The 26724-nt window shown below is 33.9% G+C and overlaps 1 protein-coding gene across 2 annotated transcripts in view; it reads left to right on the forward strand.

The window, feature by feature from the left end:
• The window catches only part of LOC124370000 (probable protein phosphatase 2C 71), a 78490-nt gene that overhangs the window by 19612 nt on the left and 32154 nt on the right, over positions 1-26724 (forward strand). The window contains exon 2 of one of the 2 annotated variants that reach the window (XM_046828265.1): positions 13773-13951. Coding sequence is in view for 1 of the 2 variants with exons in the window: in XM_046828264.1 (XP_046684220.1) it covers positions 14630-14930 (301 nt within the window). In the remaining variant the exon portion in view is untranslated. Of the gene's footprint in view, positions 1-13772; positions 13952-14386; positions 14931-26724 lie in introns of those variants that run through there. The other variant, XM_046828264.1, reaches the window with a different exon arrangement.

Consider the following 26724-nt stretch of genomic DNA (forward strand, 5'->3'; position numbering starts at 1 on the left):
AACTTCCTCTTTATTACCTTGAACAGTTGACAGTTTACCGACAACTGTTTCTCTCTGAGAACCGTCAGCATTTTCAAAATATTTACCAGCGTAAATATTGAAATCGTAACAGTAACCACTGTCAGAGTCGCACCGTTCTAAAATTGTTATGCTTTTTATGGGTTTTAAAGGGACGTATTGTTAGAGAGTTGACCTACCTTTGAACTTTGCCATTGACTCATGGATACTTAGTTCCTTTCTTGCCTGAGAAAAAGTAGATTTTAAACATGGAACTAACTCATCTACGTAGTAGGTTTTGCTAGAGTTCTCTGTTTGTCTGGGAAGTTGAAATATAACTTAGACATCAACAACTAAAACGTGTGACTAAATATAGCCCCCTTAATGGCTACATTTTCCATAGACTCTTGCATAGACCAGTAGTCAGAAATGTTTGGTAGACGGTTTATAGCACATGATAAGAATGCAACCAGTCAATACCATTGTAATGGTAGATTGTGTTGGTCACCTTTAGTTTTTTACGTTTTTGTAAAATGTTTATTCGTTCGTTTGTGAAGTGAGAAATGAGAACATAAAAAGACTTTTAGGGAAAAATGTAAAAGTACTGCTAGTTCGTTCGACGTTCTGTTTGTTTGCCAAAACTATTGGTTGTCCTTTAGTTGGTATAGATTTCCTACGTTTGAACGTGTTGTCTACTTGTTTCAAAATGATTGAACATTTTTGCTTTTGCTTTATGGAAGATAAGTATTTATTGTTACCTTGTATCTTCCGTTCATTTTTGTTGATTTTGGGGTGCTAGTTCCCTCACCTGAATCATCGGCGGTAACAGACTGTTTTAGCCGGTTATTGCTGTTGTTAGGCCTACTCTGCTGCTTACTAGTTATCTCGTCCGGATCATCGGCGGTAACAGACTGTTTTAGCCGGTTATTGCTGTTGTTAGGCCTACTCTGCTGCTTACTAGTTATCTCGTCCAGATCATCGGCGGTAACAGACTGTTTTAGCCGGTTATTGCTGTTGTTAGGCCTACTCTGCTGCTTACTAGTTATCTCGCACGGATCATCGGCGGTAACAGACTGTTTTAGCCGCTTATTGCTGTTGTTAGGCCTACTCTGCTGCTTACTAGTTATCTCGCACGGATCATCGGCGGTAACAGACTGTTTTAGCCGCTTATTGCTGTTGTTAGGCCTACTCTGCTGCTTACTAGTTATCTCGCACGGATCATCGGCGGTAACAGACTGTTTTAGGACATCACTTTCTGTCGGTAGTATATCAAATTCACTCGAAGGTATATCAAGTAAGTCATTTACATTTTGGTTATTCATGTGTGAGTTTTGATCCATGCTGTTAGTCTACTCTGGGTGTGTACACTACCATTGGGACGTATACATTCCACTCTCAAATACCAATGGAACACGTGTTCCAACACTAAAACACCACAAAAATTTTCAAATTGGGTTTGACTTACAAAAACAGTTTACTATACACATTTTACAAATTGTACAACAACAACAACAACATAAACAAAACCTAAAAACTGTAACCACATGGTCAGATCAAGACAAAAAAAAATTGACAGAGTGCCTAGCTGGTTATAGTACCACTACAGCAAAGTGAAAATAGGAACTAAATTACCCACCGCCGACGGAAATACATCTTCCCTGACGGTTTTTGTTGTTTTATATTCTTGACCTTTCTGATAAGACCAAATGTAATTCTTTACGCCCCTTCTCCAACCTGGCTAGTAATAATTCTCACTGACACGGCAGAGTTTCTTTTCCATCCTTAGATGACCAACAGTAGCAAAGTTGGTTTTTGCTACCAACACTTCTACCACGCAAAGATGAGGCACGCAGTTTCAATATGGATGTACCATTCACAATTTTACCTGACGCTTAGTACAAGCGATTGTCCTTCACAAAGTATCGCGGGGTCCTTGCATACCTTCTGCAGCATACTGCTATACTACAGCGTGCGTGAGTTCGTCTTCTGAGTCACTTGGGTTTCTTCACTACAGAGGCTCTTCTCGGGGCTTTCAGGCACGTCAGAAATGTTATTTAGGGCGGCAGAAACACCAGCCACATTCGTGATCTCTTCGGGACCGAACGAATGCCTGGATAGGTCGTCAGCCACCCGATTCAAAGTGCCCTTTCGGTAACGGATCTCGAACTCATGTTGCTCGAGCTCCATGATCCAGAGTGCAAGCCGACCAACGGATCGTGCAGTTTTATCAACGATCTTAGAATTACGTGATCGATCACCGCAATATACTTGCAGCCTTCCAGGTATCGGCGGAATTTCCAAACCGGCTAGACAGGTGCAAGGCATTCCTTTTCTGTTGTTGTATAGTTCTTTTCACGGTTACTCGACAGTCTACTCGCGTAAATTACCACTTCTTTCCCACCAGGATGTTGGGTTAGAGATGCAACGAGACCATCATTTGACGCAACCACCTCTAAAACGAATTAACTGGAACAATCAGGGCAGGTCACCTGAGGGATTGATCTCAATTGGGTTTTCCATCTCTTGAAACGCAGCCTTGCTCTTCGCCCATAATGCCTTCTTTGATCATCTTTCTTGATCAGTTTGCTTAACGGTCTAGTATCTGTAGCAATCCCTGGCACGAAACGATAATAACCAATAACCATATCCAAGAACCTTTGATAGGTTGCACCAGCGGAATGTAAGCCGAATGGTATAATAAGGAACTGAATAACGCCAATATTGGTACAGTGGACGCGATTATTGGCCTACTCTCCTCCTGTTCAGCGTCTAAGAAACGTTTAAGACGATTTTCTTCTTAATCAGATAGTACAGACAACGTGTCGTCTGGGCGAGTCAAATTTAGGTAATCACTGAATATTTCAGCCCCAGGTTCAAATTAAATAAGACAAAGCTCGGTAATGCTTTTTATTCCCAGTATAAGGTCAACAGTAAGTGACGGGACGTACATCGCATCCTAGCGACATGGTTTATCGCCAACCCTTCCGTCCAGAGAGTATACTAACTCAACCTTAGAGGTTCTTCCATGTGCTAATCGGAGGATTGAGCAGTTCTCGGGTGGCTCAAAGCCAGTTATTCCGCTGGTAACAGATGAGTACGTTGCTTTCTTCTATAATGTTTACAGCTGCCTCAGTATCTAAGAATGCGAAACGCGACTCACCATACAAGAAAACTTCAATGTGCGGTCGAAGGTCGGTCTTATTTTCGCTTTCCCCGATGTCTCAAACAAAGCGATTGGAGCGACATCTTCCAATCCTCGGAGGTCGTGTGACATCTTTTCGATCCGCACATCGTAAAGACATCAGGTGCCCTCCGTCTGCCTGAGACGGTTTCACGTTTCCCGACCCACAGTTACATTTTCCCGTCAAAACACCCTCGACCTTGCAATAAAAACACCGTGCGATTAAAGGAAAGCCTCGTGAGGTGTCCGCGTTCCCCACAGTTCCAGCACGAATTTCCCTCGCAGACCCGTTGATTGACATGCTCCCGGTGATCGTTGATATTTTCACCCTTGCCGTCTATTACGACACCAGAGCCTTTTCGGCTCAGAGTTCTGATAGACTCGCTGTCCTTTTATTAATTTCACCGTATTGGAACCTTGTACTAACTGTCGTTTAGGGAGGTTCATTTCCACCCTCTGTTTCACGTACTTTGTTTAAAGCCGGTACATAAGACTACGAATATTTAGGGCTGCTCTACTGCGGCCATATCCGAAGTCTGATCGATTTTGTGTGTGAAAATAAGTGGTTTCCGGCACCAGCGATACTTAAGGAGGGGGTGGTGGGGGAAAGCTTTTCGTATCCCTGACGTAGGACTCATAATCCTCCGCTATTTCGATCAAAGCTGGCAAAGAATAGCAATCCTGGTGACGCACCATAATTTTATACTCCGGACGCATGTTACAATAAATTAGTTATGATTTCACCTGTTCTGAGTATGACACGCTGCGTCTGATAAGAGTCGTAATTAGGAATACATAGTTTGTAAAAGACAAGTGTTCACACTGAGTACGTTTTCGCACTTCCTCATCAAAGTTACACTTAAAACCAGCATAAGTGTCCTACATATGTTTACTGCTTTGGTACTAAAGGAGAGCCGATCCTCGCAATAGTTCTGGTAACGCTTTCAGTACATCATCCCGAGGGATAAGTTAAGCCTCAGTTAGTTCCTCCCACTTCTCTGGAATATGGAATAAGTGAAATGATACACGGGTCCTTCCCGTTTTGAGTTCCGCCGAATGGTTACGAAAAACCGTCAAGTTTTGTATTATAATGAGGGTAATGAAACTTACGTGTTAGACTAGTGTCAAAGGCCTCTGTAAGACACTCTCGCGAAATAAACATTCGGCGCTCACTGAAGTTTTCCAAAGCTCTACGAATCTCTGCCTAAGTGACTGCAGTGGTCACGACAGAGGATGGTAACAGAGCAGCTGTGGTAAATATCAAGCTTATGCTCGCCGATGTAGGTGCGATCGACGTTTTTGTTCATCCTTTGAAGGAATTCGGAACCGTTTCAACAACGTTTAAACCACTAGTGGATACAACCTCTGCAGTTCTCATTCTGAACCATTGTCGTATCGCCTAAACTGTTCAAGAATGGTGCGATCAGGTATTAGTTTCAGATAACCAGTAAATTACGTTTTAATATTAACCACTAATCAATGCACTAGAACCAAGTAATACATGAAAAGAATACGCTAACTTTCTTTTCACTATATAATGACTCAGCGTGAGTTTCAAATTCACATTTGTTATTTATTAACATCAACAACAGCGTATTGAGTCTCCACCAATCAATCTGAATACGTTTCATGGTCAAAATGCATAGTCTTGTTCTTTGACTGTGTATTTGGCTATCTGTCCGTTACTACAAAATAAAATCTCAAATTTTCAGTCCCTGCGTACGGGCACCATTTTCTTGTGAGAATATTCGCGGGGAAGGGGTCGAATTCCCTATAAAAATTCACAGTGTATTCATAATTTTGTATAGTATGGTTTGTACCAACATTCGGCGGAACCAGCACGGGGCTAGAACGCAACGTACGGAAGAAGCGTGAGGTCTATCACCAAAATCCCTTGGGACCCTTTTGGGTCAAAACGTAAAGAGAACAAAATAGAGTTGGACTTGTCATCCATCATTTCAGGGCTAAATCAAAAACCTAAATTGATGTTTGTGTAATTCACAAAGACTCCGCGGGTCCCTTCCGTGTCAAAACGAAAACAGTACATAAATTAGAGTAAGGCCGGTCACCACAACTCTTCGGTGCCTTTCCTGTGCAAATCTAAAACCTGAACAAAACTTAGTTATGGAGCGCTTTTCAAAAGTAAACTAAAATAGAGAACACTGGTGCCTAAGCTAAACGGGAGTACATTGAGGCTCTTACAGATTAAGACAGAATACTCAACGTTCCTTACTGGGGCCCAAGGGCGTATATAAGGGGGGGGCTCAGGGGGCTCGAGCCCCCCCCAAAATTTGAAACACAAAAAAAATATTATAACTATATTACGATAATTTATTTTTATTTTCAATAAGCTGTGCTTCTATACTTTCGACTACATTAGTATTATAGTTTATAGTGGAATTTTAAGAATACATTATGATACCTTAACAATATTCAATATTTTATTTTTTTCAGAGGTTGAAATTACTAATATTTTGTAAGCATGCAAATAAGCGTTGCAACTGTAAAGAGTGCGAGGTAGCCTGACGCTCCTGACTGTCGCGTCGGCCGCTCGTGTAGTGCCAGCGCCAGGCATGCGTATATGACGATGACGTGTCCGCCGCGGCCCCGCTGCCTAGCAACCCTCCTCCTCCTACAACCCCCCACCCACTCCCACCACACCCTTGACCTCATTCCGCACTACCACGCCATTGTCTGCTGTTGTCTAGTGCGTATCACCCGTGGTGACATTTTAAGTGCTGTATGCATATGTGCTGTGATTGTAGTGACTGTTATCAAGTGATATGTTTTGTTGTCGCGTTATTTTAAACATGATCTGATTACTTTATAGTTGACAGTTTACGTGTGAAGTACATAGGCTACATTAAACATTTAAAATGAAGAGACAGAGTTTCGATTCAAGCTTTTTTCGTGAAGAAAAAACGTGTTTCGTCTGAGATCGACGAGCAGACATCGTTTGAAATAACACCGAGTCCCTCCACTTGTGCTACATCAACTGGCAGCGTTGTTGAGATCAAGGATCACACAGGTGAAAATTGAACATAACCTTCACGAGAGTAATCACACTTTGTTAGTTCACAATATCAATGATATTGGTCATTACTGCTCCTCAACTTCCTTTTCACTTCAAAATGAAGAGAAAATTTCAATTATTGAGAACTGTTGGAAGCCTCAACGTAGTTACGAATTTCCTAAAGTTGAAAATAACAGAAGTTTTCAAATATAAGTTGGTTGGAAGACTTCAAATGGTTAGCTTATTCGGAAGCAAAGGAAGGGGGCCCTGTGTAAATATTGTGTTTTTTTTTCTCACACAACACAGGTGGGAAAGGAAACCATCAGAGTTTAGGAGTATTAGTATCAAAACCACTTACTACAAAGCTTAAGAAAGCTAGGGAGGTTTTCATGCAACATGAAAATAAACAATATCATAAAACTGCAATGTTAATGGCTGAAGACGTAAAATCCTTAGTACATGGAAAAACAGAAAGTGTGATAAACAGTATCAACATGCAGAGAAAAATGAATGTTCAGGAAAACAAAAAATAGAATTATACCGATAATCCAGACAATTAGATTTTGTGGAAGGCAACAAATTGCTCTTAGAGGGCATCGTGATGGTGGAAGAGTGGATCTTGACGAGCCTATACAAAATGATGGTAATTTTCGCTCTTTATTAAGGTACAGGGCTAATTACGGGGACAATAATCTTAAAACACAGCTAGAAACTGGTGGTGGCAAAACTATGTATACTAGTTTCTGTTATCCAAAATGAAAATTATAGGTATTTTTGGTTCCCAAATACAGTCAAAAATTGTATCCAACGTGAGAAAATCTGTATTTTATTCAAGTATTAGCAGATGAGACAACAGACATTAGCCAAATTGAACAATTTTCCCTCTGTGTCCGATATGTTGAACGAGGAAATTGTTTAAATTAGGGAAGATTTTTCTGGCTTTTGTACCCGTGTATGATGTAACAGGTCAAGGTTTAGCCAATACACTAATGTCAAGTCTAACCAGTCTTGGACTTGATTTAAACAATTTACGTGGTCAAGGATATGATGGGGCTTCTGTCATGAGTGGCCAGTTCAGAGGGGTACAAGCATACATAAGTGAAAAAGTACCCTCAGCCATATACACACATTGTTCCTCTCACTCTCTTAACTTATGTCTATCTGATGCATCAAAAATCCCTATGATAAGGAATTGTATGGGTGTCATCAGTGAGGTGTGGTAGTTTCTTTCACAAGTCAGCTAAGAGAACTGCGATACTTTAAGTCAAGTATTTCTGAATGCTGCCCTGGGATGAAAAAGAAAAAAACTGATATGTCTGTGTGAGACTCGCTGGGTTGCAACGCCACGATTCAGTTATAATGTTTTAAAGAAGCTTTGGAGCCTATAATTACCGCTCTATCAACTATTGAAGAAGAATCGACTGCAGAAGCTTCTGTAAAAGCACACACACTAATTGCCTCCGTGACCAGTTTTCAGTTTGTTGCATGTCTTTTTATTTTGAACAACTTGCTTTCTTTGACTATCCGCCTTTCAGAGATGCTCCAAAAGAAAGATATAGATCTTGCTCAAGCACCAACAAACAGATTTCCAAATGTATTGGAACTAGTAAAGGAAAGGCGAAGCAAAGCAGAAGAGACATTCCAGGCTTTGTTCAGTGAGCTAAAAGTAAGCACTGACAAATTAGGTATCAAAGAGGAAACCCCCCGTACATGTCGCAAGCAAACTAATCGCTGCAATACTCCTTATACAAACGTGGAAGAATACTACCGGCGTGTAGTGTATATACCATACCTTGACGATTTCTGCTGTTCACTTCAGGAGCGTTTTAAAAACCACAGGGAAGTAATCGACTCACTACAGAATGTTCTTCCTGAGCACTGCATTAAAACGGAATTTTCATCCCTGGAACCTGCCCTGACGTTTTATGAAAAAGATCTATCTTTCAGAGATGAGGTACGAAGTGAATTTCTACTGTGGAAACAAAAGTGGAATCGTGAAGAAAAAGAAAGTTTGCCAAAAACTGCAATTTCTGCTCTTGAAAAATGTGATAAAGACTATTTCCCAAACATGTTTAATATTTTGAAATTGTTAGCGGTTTTACCCGTTTCAGTGGCTTCTGCAGAAAGAAAGGAGCTTTTCATCTCTCCGAAGACTTAAAACGTATCTGAGAAACACAACTTCGGAAAACAGGTTGAATGGTCTTGCACTTTTATCTATTCATAGAGACATTACCATAACTGATGAGGAAGTTTTAAAACAATTTTCACTGAAGTCTAGAAATTTGGATTTTGTTTTGTAAAATGACAATAAACAGTGTTTCATGAATACTTTTAGCTATATTTCATTTTCTTCCCTTGTAACAGTTCATAAAGTAGGCCTACAATAACTGGTTATTGTAGCTTGGAAGGCTGTTTGAGATTTTAGTTTTTTAACGATATAAATATTTGAATTGTGTGCATACTGAAATTACTATTTCTGATTTCATTGAGGTAAAATTAAAAAACAAAACTAAAATAACAATTCAATTGCTAAAATAAATATAGTATATAGTCAACATTTATTAGTTTCAAACTTATAATATTGTGGTGTGTTGTGTTTTAGATACGTAGGACAATATATTTCTTTGTATAACAACTATTTTAAACCAAAGATTTTAAAAATAGGGACTTTATAGCCTCTATTATTTTCTATTTTAACAACTGAAAACTACCAAACTAGCAGACACTTAAGTTTTGAATTTTAATTTTATACAAAAATAATATACAAAGGATACAGGTCCTTCTATATAAACATAATAACGCTAAAAATGGAAAAGTGAAACCTGCTCGAAAAGAAGGAAACTCGCCATGAAAAAACTTAAAAATCTCTCCGAAAGAGTGATTTTCATTCTTTCCCATTTTAGCATTTATACATGCCAAAAACCTTAAACCTGCTTTTTAAGACTTAAATTGGCAAAATTTTCCCGGGGGAGGACCCCCGGACCCCCCTTCTACTGGGGGGTATTCCATACCCCCAAGACCCCCCGGTATTTTCAGCCCCCCCCCCAAAATATTTTTCTATATACGCCACTGCTGGGGCCGACTGAAGGCAAATAAATTAGGGCCCTACTGAAAAGAAAAAAGTGACTTTCAGGAACCAATATTGACTAACTAGCCGGGCTAACCCCACTCTAAAGACTAACTAGTGTGTACTCTAGAAGAGAAAGAGATCTAGTCAGAGCGCCTCCAGGCTAGCAACTGACCATCGTGCGTTCCCAGCCCGAGCTCCCGTACCTCCCGCTTGCAGCGCCACCGTCTCTCACTTCCACGTCCTTGACCCAATAGTAGGAGAACGGCACTGGCTAGACCGAAAATAAACCGATTTCGAAGAGTTATTTTAGTCGAGAAGGAAGTAGTCAATTTTTTTCAAACAAAGAATAATTGTTTTTAATTTGTTAGGAAGTATTTGATTTTTATTTTATTTTTTTTTCAAGAGTGTTTTTTCCATAAAATGAACGGTTTGAATACATACGAAAACCACAGGGGAAGAACCTTACAAGTCACAATTACCAAACTTTTCAGGAGAGTTGTTTTACTGTTTTAATCTAATGCAGCTTAATAAAAAACTAAACACAAGAAGGTCTAATATTTTTTTCTTTTTTTTCTTGGTATTTTTGAGTACTTTTATGTTGATATATATATATATATATATACCACCTTTTTCATTAAGTACTTAGTAGAAACGTAAGTTTTTCTAGGTTAAATGCAGTTGTGTCCAGGGGAAAAACCTTACATTTCCCTGGACTTATAAGGGTTTTTCCCCTGAACAATTCTTGGTATAAGGTACTCTAAAATAAAAGAGCGGATGTAAGTGAAAAGTTAACTTTAATTACACTAGGTCTAGATTTTACAAAAGGTTTTTCTACATACAGTACTTCATTTGTGTTTTAAACTACTGCAGTATACCTGTGCGTTTGGTCCACAAAAAATCTTCAGTGCTTGGAGGTCATCAAATTTGGGTTTTGGGAGAGGCAAAGTACCTGTTGAAAACGCAATTACATTAGTTACAGTAGGCCTAGGTAATGTAGGTTGATAAAAACTGAGTGAGATAGGTGAAAATTAAGCTAGTTGTTAAGCTAAGGTATTCCTTACGCAAGTTAAATTCGATCTGTAAAGTAATAAAAGTTGTCTTCTTACCTTCATATGCTAGTCTCGGGAGCAGAAACTCTTCTTCGTACAAAGTTTTCCCTTGGAAATGTTCTTTTGGTAAAATTCTAGACTTGGCTGAGTCCTCTTCTTCTTTATTCTTCTCTGCAGCTATTTTCCTTATTTTGATTTTTGGTTTTTGTATTTTTGGGATAGAAGTACAGGAGCTTGCGCCCAGTGACCGTGGTAGGACTCCCTATACGATATTAGTACAGAGTGTTCTCTTTCAACTTTTAACTCCCTAATGGGTCTTATCTGAAAAGCTAGTTTGCTACTCTCATATCTAGAAGTAAAGTGTTCAGTACATGACCTCACCATATCTTGCGTTACTTCGATCACTTCAAAAGGTGATTACCGTTTACGTGCATCACGGAAAACATCAAACCAATCTTCGGGCATTTCACACCTGGCTTTGTTGTTAATGAGAGCGGTGTTTTTATCGCACTCTAAGTAGGAGTGCCCTCTAATGGGAAATATCATCGACACTTTTAAAAATCCTTTCTGTATACGCACTAAGTGGTGGCTCAATCTAATGACCGTCGTATTTTTATTTTGCCCTCCACATGAGTCACAAAATATTTCCAGTTCCAAAATGGAAGGGTCGAGTCGGTTTGTCACAAAATCGAACACACTTCGTCACTACCCTTTTTAGCTACAGTTTCAGGGTACATGTACATGTAACTTGAGCTATCTGACAACACATGAATGTTTAAAATATACAGGGACAATTGACGTTTATAATAAACATCATTTGTCTGGATGTTGGGGCAAGCAAAGTTTTTGCTGAAGTCCATACATATTGCTTTTTTAAAGTTAGACTGTTGTGCAGTTTTTTTGTTTCCCTTTTTCTATCATAGAAGGCTTTTTGCTTTCGCAAATGAACTGCATGTTCCACTTCAGTTTTTGCCAAGTCCTTAAGTAAATTTCTTTTTGCCTCATCGTTATTAGATTTGGCTATTTCTAGAGATAGACCCTTTTGCTTGGATAAAAATGCGTCGCAGTTACTGCAGGTGTCTGAAAGAGGGTAGTCAAAACTAATGTTGAAATCTCTATTTAGAACTGTACGGTGTTTCATAAGAAACATTTGTAACCTCCTCAGGGTGCTTTAATGAAAACGTTTCGTGCATTTTGTTTACATTTAATTCTTCAGAAAGGTATACTTTGTTTGATTTTTTTTTAACTGTAGTGGCTATTGCAACTTGAGAATGAATTTATATGGTTGTGTAACTTATTAAGCGTTTCTGTGTCTGTCTTATGTGGACGGTTGTTATGGTGGCCCCTGCCATCTCGTGGGGGTCTGGGTTAGCTTTAAGTTTCTGCAGTAGGTGATTAAGTTTCCCTAAACCTATTCCATGAATAGACAGAAATCATTTCTTGCACACTGTTATGTCTAGGACTTCATCATTTTTCTTAACACGAACTATAAATCTGTTTTTTAGGTCCCTAAAGACCGCCTCTGTTTCATCCTTCCTCGGTCTCCTACGCTCCACTTGACAAATCGAGATAAGGCCAGACAAATAAATGTTGATTTCATCATGAGACTATTCATACGTTTGGTTTACTTGTTTACGTTCATCATCACTAACCTTCTCAAAACACTTATTCCTACAATTACAGTCTTGTCCAGTTTCATGTAGCTGTAGCTTCATAAGCTTGTTTGCGTTTGTCATTCTACCATGTTTATTTCTTTTTTCACTTTTTGTACACTTAGATAACTATTAGTCTCATCTTCAACACACAAACCCTCCATTCTGTCTTTATAAAATAAACTTGAAACACACAACACGACTTTAGTAAACGCTGTGCCTATATGGCCGGCTACCGTCTGTAGTTTAGACAGACGGGCGATGAGTGGTGACGTAACGAAAGGGCAGCCATAACTGTCACCTTTACACCACTGCCTTAGAAATATAAAAAACACGATTTGTAGACTATTTTATTAATTGCATATTATGCATTGGTAATGTATTGAACGGTAATGTAATAAAAGTGTACGCTTAAATAAATTAAAAAGAAGAAATATACAGCTAAAAATTAACCATGTACCAGAATCTACACTTCGTAGTTTATTAAGATATAGTTTTGTTTCTCTCAATTTTACTGGAATGTTTCAATTAATAGTCATTAAGAGACATCATAATTAATTATAAATAATTTTTGTCATATTAAATATGTATGTCATTTAATAGCATAAAATAACTGGAACATTTGTTTTATTTACTATTAACACTCAAATGGTTATGATTTCATTGTATATTGTATGTAAGTGTTAAGAGGGAAATTAGTCTCTTGTCTTGAGATATTTGAAAATCAATTCTTCCATTTACGGATTAAAAATAGTTTTATTATTAATCACTTTTGTATTATCGGACTTTAGCAGGACTGTTCTTATAGAAGGGTTATTGGTACAGTTTAAACTATATAGCATATCTCGAATCACTTATTCTTAATTGAACATGGTCCGTATTTTCTTTATTATTGATAAAAGTTTTCAACTGGTCAAAAGAACTAAATTTTCTACAACCCGTCATTTCAATAACAACGCACAGTGCTAGAGCTACTTCAAAACCTTTGGCGTCACAGTCGTTCCCGTTCTTTGAAACCAAAACCGGTGACCGGGCACATAGCCACTCCGTTTAGCAAAACGTAACCACACTAACAAGCACTTTGAGGTTAGGTTTACTCATCTACAGTGACAAGCTGAATTAACAGTTTGGCTTAGTAAAGAATCAAGGTAGCCAACCTATGAACGGACTTATAAGGTTTTCCCCTGATACGCATGGACATGTAAGGTTCTTCCCCGAACTGGTATTTTTCAAATATTAATATCTTGTGACTTGTCAGGTTCTTCCCCTTGACAATAACATCAAAAATTTGCACTTATTTAGGTGTATAAACCAGCACAAAAACGTAATTTTGAGAAATAATGGACTTATAAGTTTCTTTCCCTGTGGTCTTCATATATTATTTAAAACTTCAATAGTACTATTAATTATCTCATGGAAAGACTTTAAACGAAAATGACGATTTTCATTTCATGAACTTTCTTTAGTTGTTCTCCGAAAAAGAGAGAGTTGTAACGATACGAAATTTTTGGAAAACTCTGTTTTTTTTTTTAGTTATTTTAGGTTACGCTGGCAGTGTAGCTCTCATTATTTTCAATGGACGGCGTTCTTACTGATCGTTGTATAAAACTAAATTATCAATTACTTACGAGATTAGATGTTAATATTAGACCCAATTCTAGTATTATGCTTAAGGTCGTGTCACGCATAGGGTTAAAAATGCTAAGACAAATCTTAAGTTCACATAATTTGCTATTAAACCTTTCTTCTAATCTAACACATTCTAAGATAACTTAGACTCGTGTAACACTTATTTATTGTCTAATTGCAGGAGTGAAACTTGGAACTGCTATCAGCTAAGGCATACGCAGCGAGAAGAGCATATGCCGGCCGCTACATGATCGGCATGGTCTCGTTTACTCGGCTTCAGATATTGCAGAGAAGCAACAACATCGTGCAGCAACCATCTCGTTCGGCAACGAAGACGGCCGCCACGCTGCTCCGTAATAGGTAACAATGCTGACATGCTAGACCACACCTCTTTTTAGAACTGCTTGATAATAATAAATTACCTTTATTTCGAGAGATTGTTAATATAAATTGTTTTTTCTTCATTGTTCATGAAACATTTTTATTCTAAAGTTACTTCTACCTCTCTAATTAAAAAAAAAATAACCAAGTTAAATATTCTTGTAACTACACGCATGTTCTTGTCCATGAGTATTAATACAAAATAATAAACAACGTCCTTGCTGGTTTATATTGAGCGACGGAAAGTATACTCACGAGACAGGGAGTGCACTGCTGTGTCTGCACTCTTACGTATTCAAAAATTGTTCATCTTTATTTTTTCAATTTTTTAGGTATTCCTCGTTAATTTATTTTTATGCGATTCAGGTCTTATGTGCAATAAGAGTTAATGCTTGCATACTCAAAGTAACATAAAATCAGGAAATCATTTAATAAGAAAATAAACTAGTTTTAATGCATTAACGTGCAATTTATAGTGCGTTTAAAATATCCCAAATTGTATATAACGTATAGATCAAAGACCAGCCTGCCGACTGAATGAGAAAAACAGTTTAAGGAATGGGAACTGTGGACGAAATTAATGGCGCTGTGTTGTGTAACGGTTTGATCTGAGGGGTTATATTACAAGTGTTACTGAAATAAGCAATTGTAGCCAAAATGTCGGGGATTGGTGTTAATTTGCGCGTTACAGGTCATTGTAGTCAAGGAGGGCGAAAGTATATGGAAGATATGTTTTCTGTAGCATACCAACAAACAGCCGACTTAAAAGATTTGGAGTACGCATTTTTTGGTATATACGATGGTCATGGTGGACCTCAAGCAGCGACATTTGCTAAAGAACATTTACTTGATTCTATTGTTACTCAGCGTAGTTTTTGGTCAAGTGACGATGAAGATGTTTTGAGAGCAATTCGGGATGGTTATATATCAACTCACAATGCTATGTGGAAAGATTTGGGTAAGTTTATAAATCCTGTTTAGGTTATGTTATGATAGTGTCCTACTTTCAAAAACCATGATTTTAATTTGCTAAATACTTCTTCAGGTACAAAAACTAACAATAAACATTGTGTGTTACCAACAGCTGCTGATTCATTCCAGAAATCTAAACAAAAAACATTACTACAGGTTTGGAATAATTCAGCCACTGTGCCACTGTAGATAATTTATTATTATTTTTCTAGTTGTATCATTCAAACAAAATTGTTTCCTGTCATGTGTTAATTTACAAATGTCTCAACCTTACAACCTAGCTTACATTCAACGCATGAGACCCCTTCATGTATGTACCAGTTTGTGATTGGTATACTTCATTATCCATGGTACAGTTCACGTCATGTTCCAATGACAATTTCAGTATTCTCAACAAATATTAGAAAAAAAGGCAAATGTTCATATTTTTTGTTCTATGTGATGTTAGATGTCACAAAATTAGTATAATGAATGATCGTAAGTATAAAAAGTTGTTTCTATTGTAACTTCTTCAATTTTCATTTTTCTCAACCACAGGATATATAATACATACATTTAATAAACACCTTAAATTATATATTGGTTGTGGATTGGATTATAACATTGTACCTGGTGCGTTTCAGGTCATGTTAAAATGATCATTTCAGTACTCGTGTTATACTATTGGAATCAATTGGCATGTAATTATTATTTCTGTTATATATAACAGATGATGTTACATTATTAGTATAATTCAAAGTAAATAAGGATTATAGCTCTAACAGTAATTTTTCTATTCCGGTTAATTTAATTTTCATTTGTTTCAACCACAAGATATCCCATACATACATTTACTGAAACACCTTAAATTTTATATTGGTTGTGGATTGGATTATAACATTGTACCTGGTACGTTTCAGGTCATGTTCCAATGATCATTTCAGTACTTGTGTTATACAGTTGGAATCAATTGGCATGAAATTACAATTTCTGCCATATTTAACAGATGATGTTACATTATTAGTATAATTCAAAGTAAATAAGGATTATAGCTCTAACAGTAATTTTTCTATTCTGGTTTATGGTATTTTCATTTGTCTGTACCATAGGGTATAGCCTACATTCAATTAATGAAACTATCAGAAGTTGATATCACTAGGGTATTCATTATACATGGATGAATTCAAGTCATATTTTAATGAGAGTTTTAATATTTTTAACATATTTGAGTTTAAAACATGAAGAAAAATTAAAATATTTTGAACTATCAAATTGAAGATATGGCAACATTAATATAATAAAATAACTAAGTGTTGGAAACGTTTCAAAAATTGTATTCTTGTTCTGTTTTCTTCAATTTTTATTTTTTTGAACCACAGTATATGCCATACATATATTTAATGAAACATCTTAATTCTATATTGGTTGGGGATTGGATTATAACATTGTACCTGGTGCATTTCAGGTGGTGTTCCAATGATCATTTCATTACTCGTATTTTACAATTGGAATCAATTGGCATGTAATTACAATTTCTGTTATATATAACAGATGATGTTACATTATTAGTATAATTCAATGTAAATAGGGATTATAGCTCTAGCAGTAATTTTTCTATTCTGGTTTATGGTATTTTCATTTGTTTAGACCATAGGATATAACGTACATTCAATTAATGAAATATTCTGAAGTCGATATCATTATGGTATTTATTATACATGGAGGAATTCAAGTCATATACCAATGAGAGTTTTAATATTTTTAACATATTTGAGTTAAAATTAAAATATGGGGAAAAATTAAAATACTTTGAAGAATCAAATTGAAGATATTATGACAACATTATTATAATAAAATGACTAAGCGTAAGAACTGTTTCAAAAATTGTTTTCTTGTTCTGTTTTCTTCAATTTTTATTTTTCTGAACCACAGGATATGCTATACATACATTTAATGAAACATCTTAATTCTATATGGGTTGTGAATTGGATTATAACATTGTAACTGGGTGCATTTCAGGTCATGTTCCAATGATCATTTCAGTTCTTGTGTTATACAGTTGGAATCAATTGGCATGAAATTACAATTTCTGCCATATTTAACAGATGATGTTACGTTATTAGTATAATTCAAAGTAAATAAGGATTATAGCTCTAACAGTAATTTTTCTATTCCGGTTAATTTAATTTTCATTTGTCTGTACCATAGGGTATAGCCTACATTCAATTAATGAAAACTGTCAGAAGTTGATATCACTGGGGTATTCATTATACATGGATGAATTCAAGTCATATTTTAATGAGAGTTTTTAATATTTTTAACATATTTGAGTTTAACACGAAGAAAAAATTAAAATATTTTTGAACTATCAAATTAAAGATATAACATTATTGTAATAAAAATAACTAAGTGTAGGAACACTGTTTCAAAAAATATTTTCTTGTTCTGTTTTCTGAACCAAAAGATATCCCATACATACATTTACTGAAACACCTTAAATTTTATATTGGTTGTGGATTGGATTATAACATTGTACCTGGTGCGTTTCAGGTCATGTTCCAATGATCATTTCAGTACTTGTGTTGTACAATTGGAATCAATTGGCATGTAATTACAATTTCTGTTATATATAACAGATGATGTTACATTATTAGTATAATTCAAAGTAAATAGGAATTATAGCTCTAGCAGTAATGTTTCTATTCTGGTTTATGGTATTTTCATTTGTCTGTACCATAGGGTATAGCCTACATTCAATTAATGAAACTATCAGAAGTTGATATCACTAGGGTATTCATTATACATGGATGAATTCAAGTCATATTTTAATGAGAGTTTTTAATATTTTTAACATATTTGAGTTTAAACATGAAGAAAAATTAAAATATTTTGAACTATCAAATTGAAGATATATAACATTATTGTAATAAAAAAAACTAAGTGTAGGAACTGTTTCAAAAATTTTTTTCTTGTTCTGTTTTCTGAAACAAAGGATATGCCATACATATATTTAATGAAACATCTTAATTCTATATTGGTTGGGTTTGGATTATAGCATTGTACCTGGTGCATTTCAGGTCGTGTGCCAATGATCATTTCAGTACTCGTGTTATACAATTGGAATCGATTGGCATGTAATTACAATTTCTGTTATATATAACAGATGATGTTACATTATTAGTATAATTAAAAGTAAATAGGGATTATAGCTCTAGCAGTAATTTTTCTATTCTGGTTTATGGTATTTTCATTTGTTTAGACCATAGGATATAACGTACATTCAATTAATGAAATATTCTGAAGTCGATATCATTATGGTATTTATTATACATGGAGGAATTCAAGTCACACACCAAAGAGAGTTTTAATATTTTTAACATATTTGAGTTAAAATAAAAATATGGGGAAAAATTAAAATACTTTGAAGTATCAAATTGAAGATATTATGACAACATTATTATAATAAAATGACTAAGCGTAAGAACTGTTTCAAAAATTGTTTTCTTGTTCTGTTTTCATCAATTTTTATTTTTCTGAACCACAGGATATGCTATACATACATTTAATGAAACATCTTAATTCTATATGGGTTGTGGATTGGATTATAACATTGTACCTGGGTGCATTTCAGGTCATGTTCCAATGATCATTTCAGTTCTTGTGTTATACAGTTGGAATCAATTGGCATGAAATTACAATTTCTGCCATATTTAACAGATGATGTTACATTATTAGTATAATTCAAAGTAAATAAGGATTATAGCTCTAACAGTAATTTTTCTATTCCGGTTTATTTAATTTTCATTCGTTTCAACCACAAGATATCCCATACATACATTTACTGAAACACCTTAAATTCTATATTGGTTGTGGATTGGATTATAACATTGTACCTGGTGCATTTCTGGTCATGTTCCAATGATCATTTCAGTTCTTGTGTTATACAGTTGGAATCAATTGGCATGAAATTACAATTTCTGCCATATTTAACAGATGATGTTACATTATTAGTATAATTCAAAGTAAATAAGGATTATAGCTCTAACAGTAATTTTTCTATTCCGGTTTATTTAATTTTCATTCGTTTCAACCACAAGATATCCCATACATACATTTACTGAAACACCTTAAATTCTATATTGGTTGTGGATTGGATTATAACATTGTACCTGGTGCATTTCTGGCCATGTTCCAATGATCATTTCAGTTCTTGTGTTATACAGTTGGAATCATTTGGCATGAAATTAAAATTTCTGCCATATTTAACAGATGATGTTACATTATTAGTATAATTCAAAGTAAATAAGGATTATAGCTCTAACAGTAATTTTTCTTTTCCGGTTTATTTAATTTTCATTCGTTTCAACCACAAGATATCCCATACATACATTTACTGAAACGCCTTAAATTCTATATTGGTTGTGGATTGGATTATACCTTGTTCATTGTACCTGGTGCATTTCTGGTCATGTTCCAATGATCATTTCAGTTCTTGTGTTATACAATTGGAATCCATTGGCATGTAATTACAATTTCTGTTATATATAACAGATGATGTTTCTTTATTATTGTAATTCAAAGTTAATAGGGATTATAGCTCTAGCAGTAATTTTTATATTCTGGTTTATGGTGTTATCATTTGTTTAGACCATAGGATATAACCTACATTCAATTAATGAAGCCGATATCATTATGGTATTCATTATACATGGAGGAATTCAAGTCACATTCCAATGAGAGTTTTAATATTTTTTACATATTTGAGTTAAAACATGGGGAAAAATTACTCATATTATACTATTGGAATCCATTGGCATGTAATTGTAATTTCTGTTATATATAACATATGATGCTTCTTTATTATTATAATTCAAAGTAAATAGGGATTATAGCTCTAGGAGTAATTTTCAATGATCAATTCTGTATGCCTACTATACATTTGGAATAAATTGGCAAGTGATAACATTTTCTGTCTTATTAAATCGATGATGTTACATTATTAGTAACATCATCCATCATTAGTATTATTCGTATAATTCAATCAAAATAGCTCTAGCAGTAATTTTTCTATTCTGGTTTATTGGATATTCATTTGTCTCCATCATATGTCTTATATAGCATCTGACAAAGGCAGTTTCAGTATTCTCATCAAGCATTAGAAGAAAAAAGGGAAACGATTAATATCTTTAATTTGGTTTTAAAATATCTCAACCGTAGGACATAGCTTACATTTAATGGATGAGATCCCAAAAATACGGTATCGGTTTGGGATTGGTATACATCATTGTACATAGTACATGGTATAAATCAAATGGCAAGAGGTCACACCGATGTTAATGATGCATCATATGAGCCAAGTCATATGCATTTGAATAGTGGGCAGAGCCTTGACTGCAGTGCTGCCACCTCTAGTGGTGACTGTAACTATATAAGCACTTAGATATACACAACCACATGGTAGACTGGTAGTGCAATAACAGTGATCTTTTTTGTACTATTTCTATACTTCTGCTGCCAACAGTATTATTTACAAATCTACTTACGTTTATTTCACTACTCTAGTGTTAGGATAGGTAAAAATACACTTAATGTATTTCTTATAACCCTTGTATAACTAAATAAAGGCTAGTAATTTAGTAGAAATATAGTTGACCGAGAGTGAGGATCCTTTACAAATGAGGTGTACTTAAAAGTAATTCCTAATGAAATTTGTGGAAACAGAAACAATTATTGTGAGATTTATTAACTTATTAATCGTGGAACTGTACTAAATTTGTGACATCTCCCGTTGGATAGAAGAAAATCTTCCCACTTTATTCCTAGATACGATGATATATTGAAATCATCACTAAAACATGATCTGAATTTGACTATTGTAGGTGCAATGATACAAACCAATCCACTTATCTGATATCAATTTCAGGGGGTATCGTTAGTTGAATGTAGTTGTGTTTGTGTCCTATGGTTGTTGTTCTATAAGAATAGAAAACAGAACAACATAATACATTACTGCAAGTTCTGTTAACACTATGGATACTGAATAAACTAATGTTGTAAAATTTGCAATTGGATTTAAACAAACATTAATTTGCTTCACTTTACTCCAGTGTATGCTGAGATATTGCATTGTCATTGGAACTTGGTCTAAGTTACATCAGCTACAATGATATATGCCAGTATATAAAGTAAATATCAAATTCTGGAATCTCATCAGTTGAATTTTGGTTAGAATCAGAATCAGTCTTTATTGTTACGTCAACGTTTATACATAGCATTGCTATAGAAACGGGTAACATTGTCATAAATTAATGTAATAATGATACATACACATTATACATTCATACATGACATATGCACATCACAATTCACATATACATATAAACTTAATAAAAATACATATAAGAGGTCAAGACAGCGTAACAAATTTAATGTAATCTATGTTAAAACACAATTTTAAAATTCAGGATCCATCAAATACTCATCAACACTATAATAGTTTTTTTCCAACAAAAAATCTGTTAGTTTGCTTTTTAAATGTTTTTTTGAATTGATTAAATGTTTATATTTTTGAGGTAACTTATTGTATAGTTTTTTTTTGCCGTGTATATTGGAGTTTTTTTTCTACCAGACGCAGTCGATGTATGGGATATTGAAAATTAGCTTTAAATCTTGTATTGTAATTATGATCAAAGTTATCACTTGATAAGTTTTCAAATTTGATTGTACTGTTAGTAGGGTTTTCAGAATATATAAATTTGGAAGTGATAAGATTTTTAATTCTTTAAACAGAGGTTTGCAAGAAGTTCTAAATGATGAAAAAGGTCATTAATCTCATAATTTTTTTTTGGATCTTAAAAACTTTATCAAAGTCAGAAGATGATCCCCAAAATTTCAATACCATATTGAAATTATTATGAAAAAAAAGAAAGAGTAGTAAATTATTATTCTAGTTTCCAAATTAATTGAATTTCGTAACACTAGCATTTGATAACATGCCGAGTTTTAATCTTCTAATAATATTTTTCAATACATTTTTTTCCAAGAAAAGTTTATATCCAGATCTATACCTAAAAATTTTGCACTATCACATAATTTTATTTGTTGGCCGTGGAAAAATCACATCCTTATTATAGCCCTCCTTTAATTGTGCTGTTCGAAAATTTAATAGTTGAGTTTTCTCTTGATTTAATTTCAATCCGTTAACCTTAAACCAGTATGCCAATTCATAAAAAGCTTGATTTAATTTATTTTTTCAATTGAAAGTGAGAGTTTGCTTTAAACAACTGCGGTTGTGTCATCTGCATATAATATAATTTTTGGTGAAACATTTTTAGGTAAATCATTAACATACAGAAGAAAAAGTAGAGGCCCCAAAATAGACCCTTGAGGAACGCCAACTTTAATTTCCACCCAACGAGATCTAGATTTTACACTATTTTAAAAAATTACAGTTCTTTGAAATCGATGACTGAACTAAATAAGATTCAATCCCACAGGATTGATCTATTTGAAAAACTGTACAGTTTAAGCTTTTTTAAAAGGATATTATGGTTTAACACAATCAAAAGCCTTGGACAAATCACAAAACACACCCATGGTTCTCTGTGACCCATCCAAAGCCCAAGACACCTCATTTACAAGTTTATTAATGGCCCCTAATGTACTGTGACCCTTCCTAAATCCGAATTGATCACAAGTCGAAATTGAATTAGATTCTAAAAAATTTGTAATTTGGTTTTAGTGCTAATTTTTCAAATACTTTAGAAAATGATGGCAGTATTGAAATTGGACGGTAATTATCTGGATTTTGTTTTTGGCCTTTTTTATAGAGTGGTTTTAATTCAGCCCGTTTTAAATTTTTTGGAAAACTACAAATTTTTGAATGATTGATTAATTAAAACTGATAAAGGAACAGCTATACTATACATTACATGTTTCATTACGTCCAGAGGTATTTCATCCCACCCAGATGATTTTTTATTTTTTTAATGATTTTATCACTTTAACAACATCATCTGATGACACATTACCAAAATTAAACTTAAAAAATTGACATTCAAGATCAGTTTGTGCTAAATTTAGGGCCTCTTGTTCACAAGGTCGAGCCTTAATTTCTTTGGCCAATTCTGCAAATTTTTTGTTGAAGAATTGTGCAATTTCCTTTCCATCTTTAACAACCCTACCACTATCCAACACAACATCAGGAAAATTGTTAACAGATTTTTTGCATCCAAGCTCAGATTTAACTACATGCCAAGCAGCTTTATTTTATTTTCAGAATCTTTTATGAAATTAGAATTATACATTTGCTTTTGATTTATTACAGACATTTTTGAAAATTTTTTTATAATTTTTTACATAATTTATGAAATTTGGATTGTTTGACTGTTTGGCTAGTTTACTAAGCTCCCTCTTTTTAATTCTTGAAATTTGAATTCCTTTTGTTATCCATTTTTTATTTTTGGATTGTTTGGTTTTGTTAGCAGAGAATTTTTAATGGAAATGATTCTTCAAATATATTTTGAAAGCAATTAAAGAAATTAGAACAGTTGTCAACAAAAGTAAAATTGTTTGAAACATTCCACTTAGTGTCTTTTAAATCTACTGCTAAATCTATAAAGAGCTTTTTTAGAAAAAATCCGTCTTTTTACTCTAAGTTTAGTATTGTCATTATCAGAAATAAGATCTTTAGAAATATCTAAAAAGACTGCCCTGTGATCCGACAAACCCAATTCCAAATTCATTGTCTGAGATTCAAAGGGATGACTTAAATTTAAAAGTTAAAATATTATTCAATGCATGAATTTGTATTAAAAGTAATCCTAGTTGGTGATGCAAAATGTGTTTTTAAAACCGTATGATTCAATCAGAGAAAGGAATTCAAATTTCTGCTGTGGTTTATTTGTTGTTTCCATTATATCTACATTAAAGTCTGATGCAATATAAACATTGTTTACATGGTTTTTCTTTACCTAAAAGTTTTAACAAAGCCTCAAGCTTATTTCAAAATAATTTGAAATTTTGGTTATGTCCTATGGTTAAGACAAATGAACATTGAAGACAATTAAATGTAATTGCTTAGCAATTTTATTCTAGTTTATAATGAGGATGTTGAAATTTTCATTCAATTATGGAATAAATTGCACCAGGTACAATGATATAAACTAAACCAAGGAACCAATATCAACTTTATATGGTCTCGGTGTAATGTAGGCAAATTCTTATGGTTGAGACAAATGAAAATTGAAAAAAATAGAACTACAACATTAGCATAATTCAATGAAGTAGAAGGAATAGGTCTTGCAGTAATATTTTCTGTAATACTCTACTTTGATTTTCAATCTCTTAACCATTGAACATAATTTACATTCAATTAATGAGACTCTGAAAGTCGATATTGACTGTACATTGGTATATATTATCATCTCTGTTGCAACACAGGTCATATTCTAATGACAATTTCAATATTCTCATCATACATTGAATTAAACTAGGAAGCAATGAATCTCCTAATCACATTAGAATAATTCTTTGAAGTACGGTATTGGTTGAATTAGGAGCTCTTGCTGTAATTTTTTTTGGATTGTTTTCTTAGATTTTCACTCTCTTAACAATAGTACACAATTACATTCAACTGATTACATCTCTTAAAATTGAAATTGATGTTTTGTTCTTTTAGGACAAGAAGCTTATAAATTTGCGCCTAGTCCTATAAGAACCTCTAATCTCAAGTCATGTCCCCTCGAAAGAAGTAGGCTGGTTCTGAACCAGCCTCTCCAGTCAAAGCAGGCAGGGGGTGACACACTCTTATTTTTAGGCTAGCAAGAATCTTTGACATTTAGGGAACGAAACCCACCAACTCCAACAGTTATCTCCCGCAGTAGACTAGACCTATCGAATTACTCTTGCACCCAGAATCTCGACAACTGTGGTTAGTGATGTGCCGTTCCTGGGTATCCATAAGGTTACCCAGATTTAAGTGACATCAGTTTTTGCTGTGCCCAGTGTTAGGTTCAACTGGGTTAATATGTGGATTGGTATATATAATTGTACCTTGTGCAATTCACGTCATGTTCCAATGATAATTTCAATGTTTTCATCATACATCGTTGTTCATATGAGAATGCTTATTTTTCTTATTGGAATGTGTCACAACTTTAGTATGATTCAATGCCAGTAGGAGTAATATTCTTGTGCATAAATAGACATATATTAAAATTAACTTGTGAAATTAAGTGAATGGATTTATAGAACATACAAGAAATGTAACATATAAATATATGTAATTTTTAGCAAAAATATATAATAAAAGAACTAAAAAGTATTTAGCTAATAAAAAATATAATTGAATAAAAATGTAAACAAAAAATTTTGTTTGAATAACAATGTACAATACAATACAAATGATCTTTATTGACATAAACATGGAGTACAGTCATGGCGTCAAGAGGTTTTTAAACTTGAGTTGCGTGGTCATCAGTGAGAAGAATGTGCAATAACATAAGTAGATAAATATGTTACAATTAACTATATCTAAAATAATAGATATTTTTATCACAGATTAACACATTCCTTAATATACATACAATATACAACAGTCAAACAAAACATATATTATAGACTATAACAAGTATCCCCTATAATCATATATATATATATACCAATAAATAATTGAATACTAAATTGAGTGGAATTAATGTAGTAATAGACAGATATTCTAATAGTTATGAAATAAAATTAATGGATTTACAGAGCATACAAGAAATATACATATAAATTTAGATATACAATTTTTAATAAGGAAATGCTAATACGTAATAATTTAATTAGATAAAAGGTTTAAATACAATAACAGCATGCAATAACATAATTATATAAGCGGATATATATTTAATAACTAACTAGGAATATCAAAGATTAACAAATTTATAAATATACATGCTATAAACAACAGTCAAATAAAAAATATTATATATCATAATAATAGTTCCCTATACACATATAATTCAATTATAAATAGCTGTAAATTTAGTACCAGATATAAACAAATATGGTGGTATAAAATATTACTTTTATCTGGTTGATGAAGGTAGTGAAGGTGACTGCTTACTGTTACTTATGTTAATATTACTCCTTCGGTTTGTGTCTAACCATGGTTTATTGTTTGGACAGGTTTCTTTGTACTTCTGAAAACCTGAATTTGTATAATACTGAGATATCTCTTCATGAAAGTTTGCACTTTCAAGGATACTATACAAGACTTGAAAAGTCTGTAACATTATTAATATTAAATTAATTACATTCTTCCCGCCTTTTTATTTAAGTAATTTTGTGTTCCATAATTCTTTGTGTTAATTGTGTAAAGCCATTGTAGCTCTAATCTTAACTTACAGTGTTTAATCAATCAATATAATCTTTATTAATTGTGCTCAATTGTACATCAAATGGCATCAATAAATTTGTTTAAATTAAAACTAAAAAGTATAGTGCACAGAAACACAATACAAGTTTTTATCATTTGTCTCATAAAATAGTGTACATTTATTATACAGGTTTAATAAATTAATTATTTAAACATAAATTTAATTACTTTTAACCTGATGATACCCAATTAAAAAGAAAAAACATCAAATGAATAAAGTGAAATACAAATAAACAATTCTTTCTAATCATTTTAAATTTTTTTATGTGTTAAATGATTTTGCAAACTGTTAGCAACTTTATTCTGTACGAGAGTCCTGGATCATATTGTGTGAATATTGAAAAATCTAACGATATTATCTTAGTATACCATGAATGGT

This window comes from Homalodisca vitripennis, chromosome X (genome assembly GCF_021130785.1).
Source record: "Homalodisca vitripennis isolate AUS2020 chromosome X, UT_GWSS_2.1, whole genome shotgun sequence".
In the NCBI taxonomy this organism is placed as follows: domain Eukaryota; kingdom Metazoa; phylum Arthropoda; class Insecta; order Hemiptera; family Cicadellidae; genus Homalodisca; species Homalodisca vitripennis.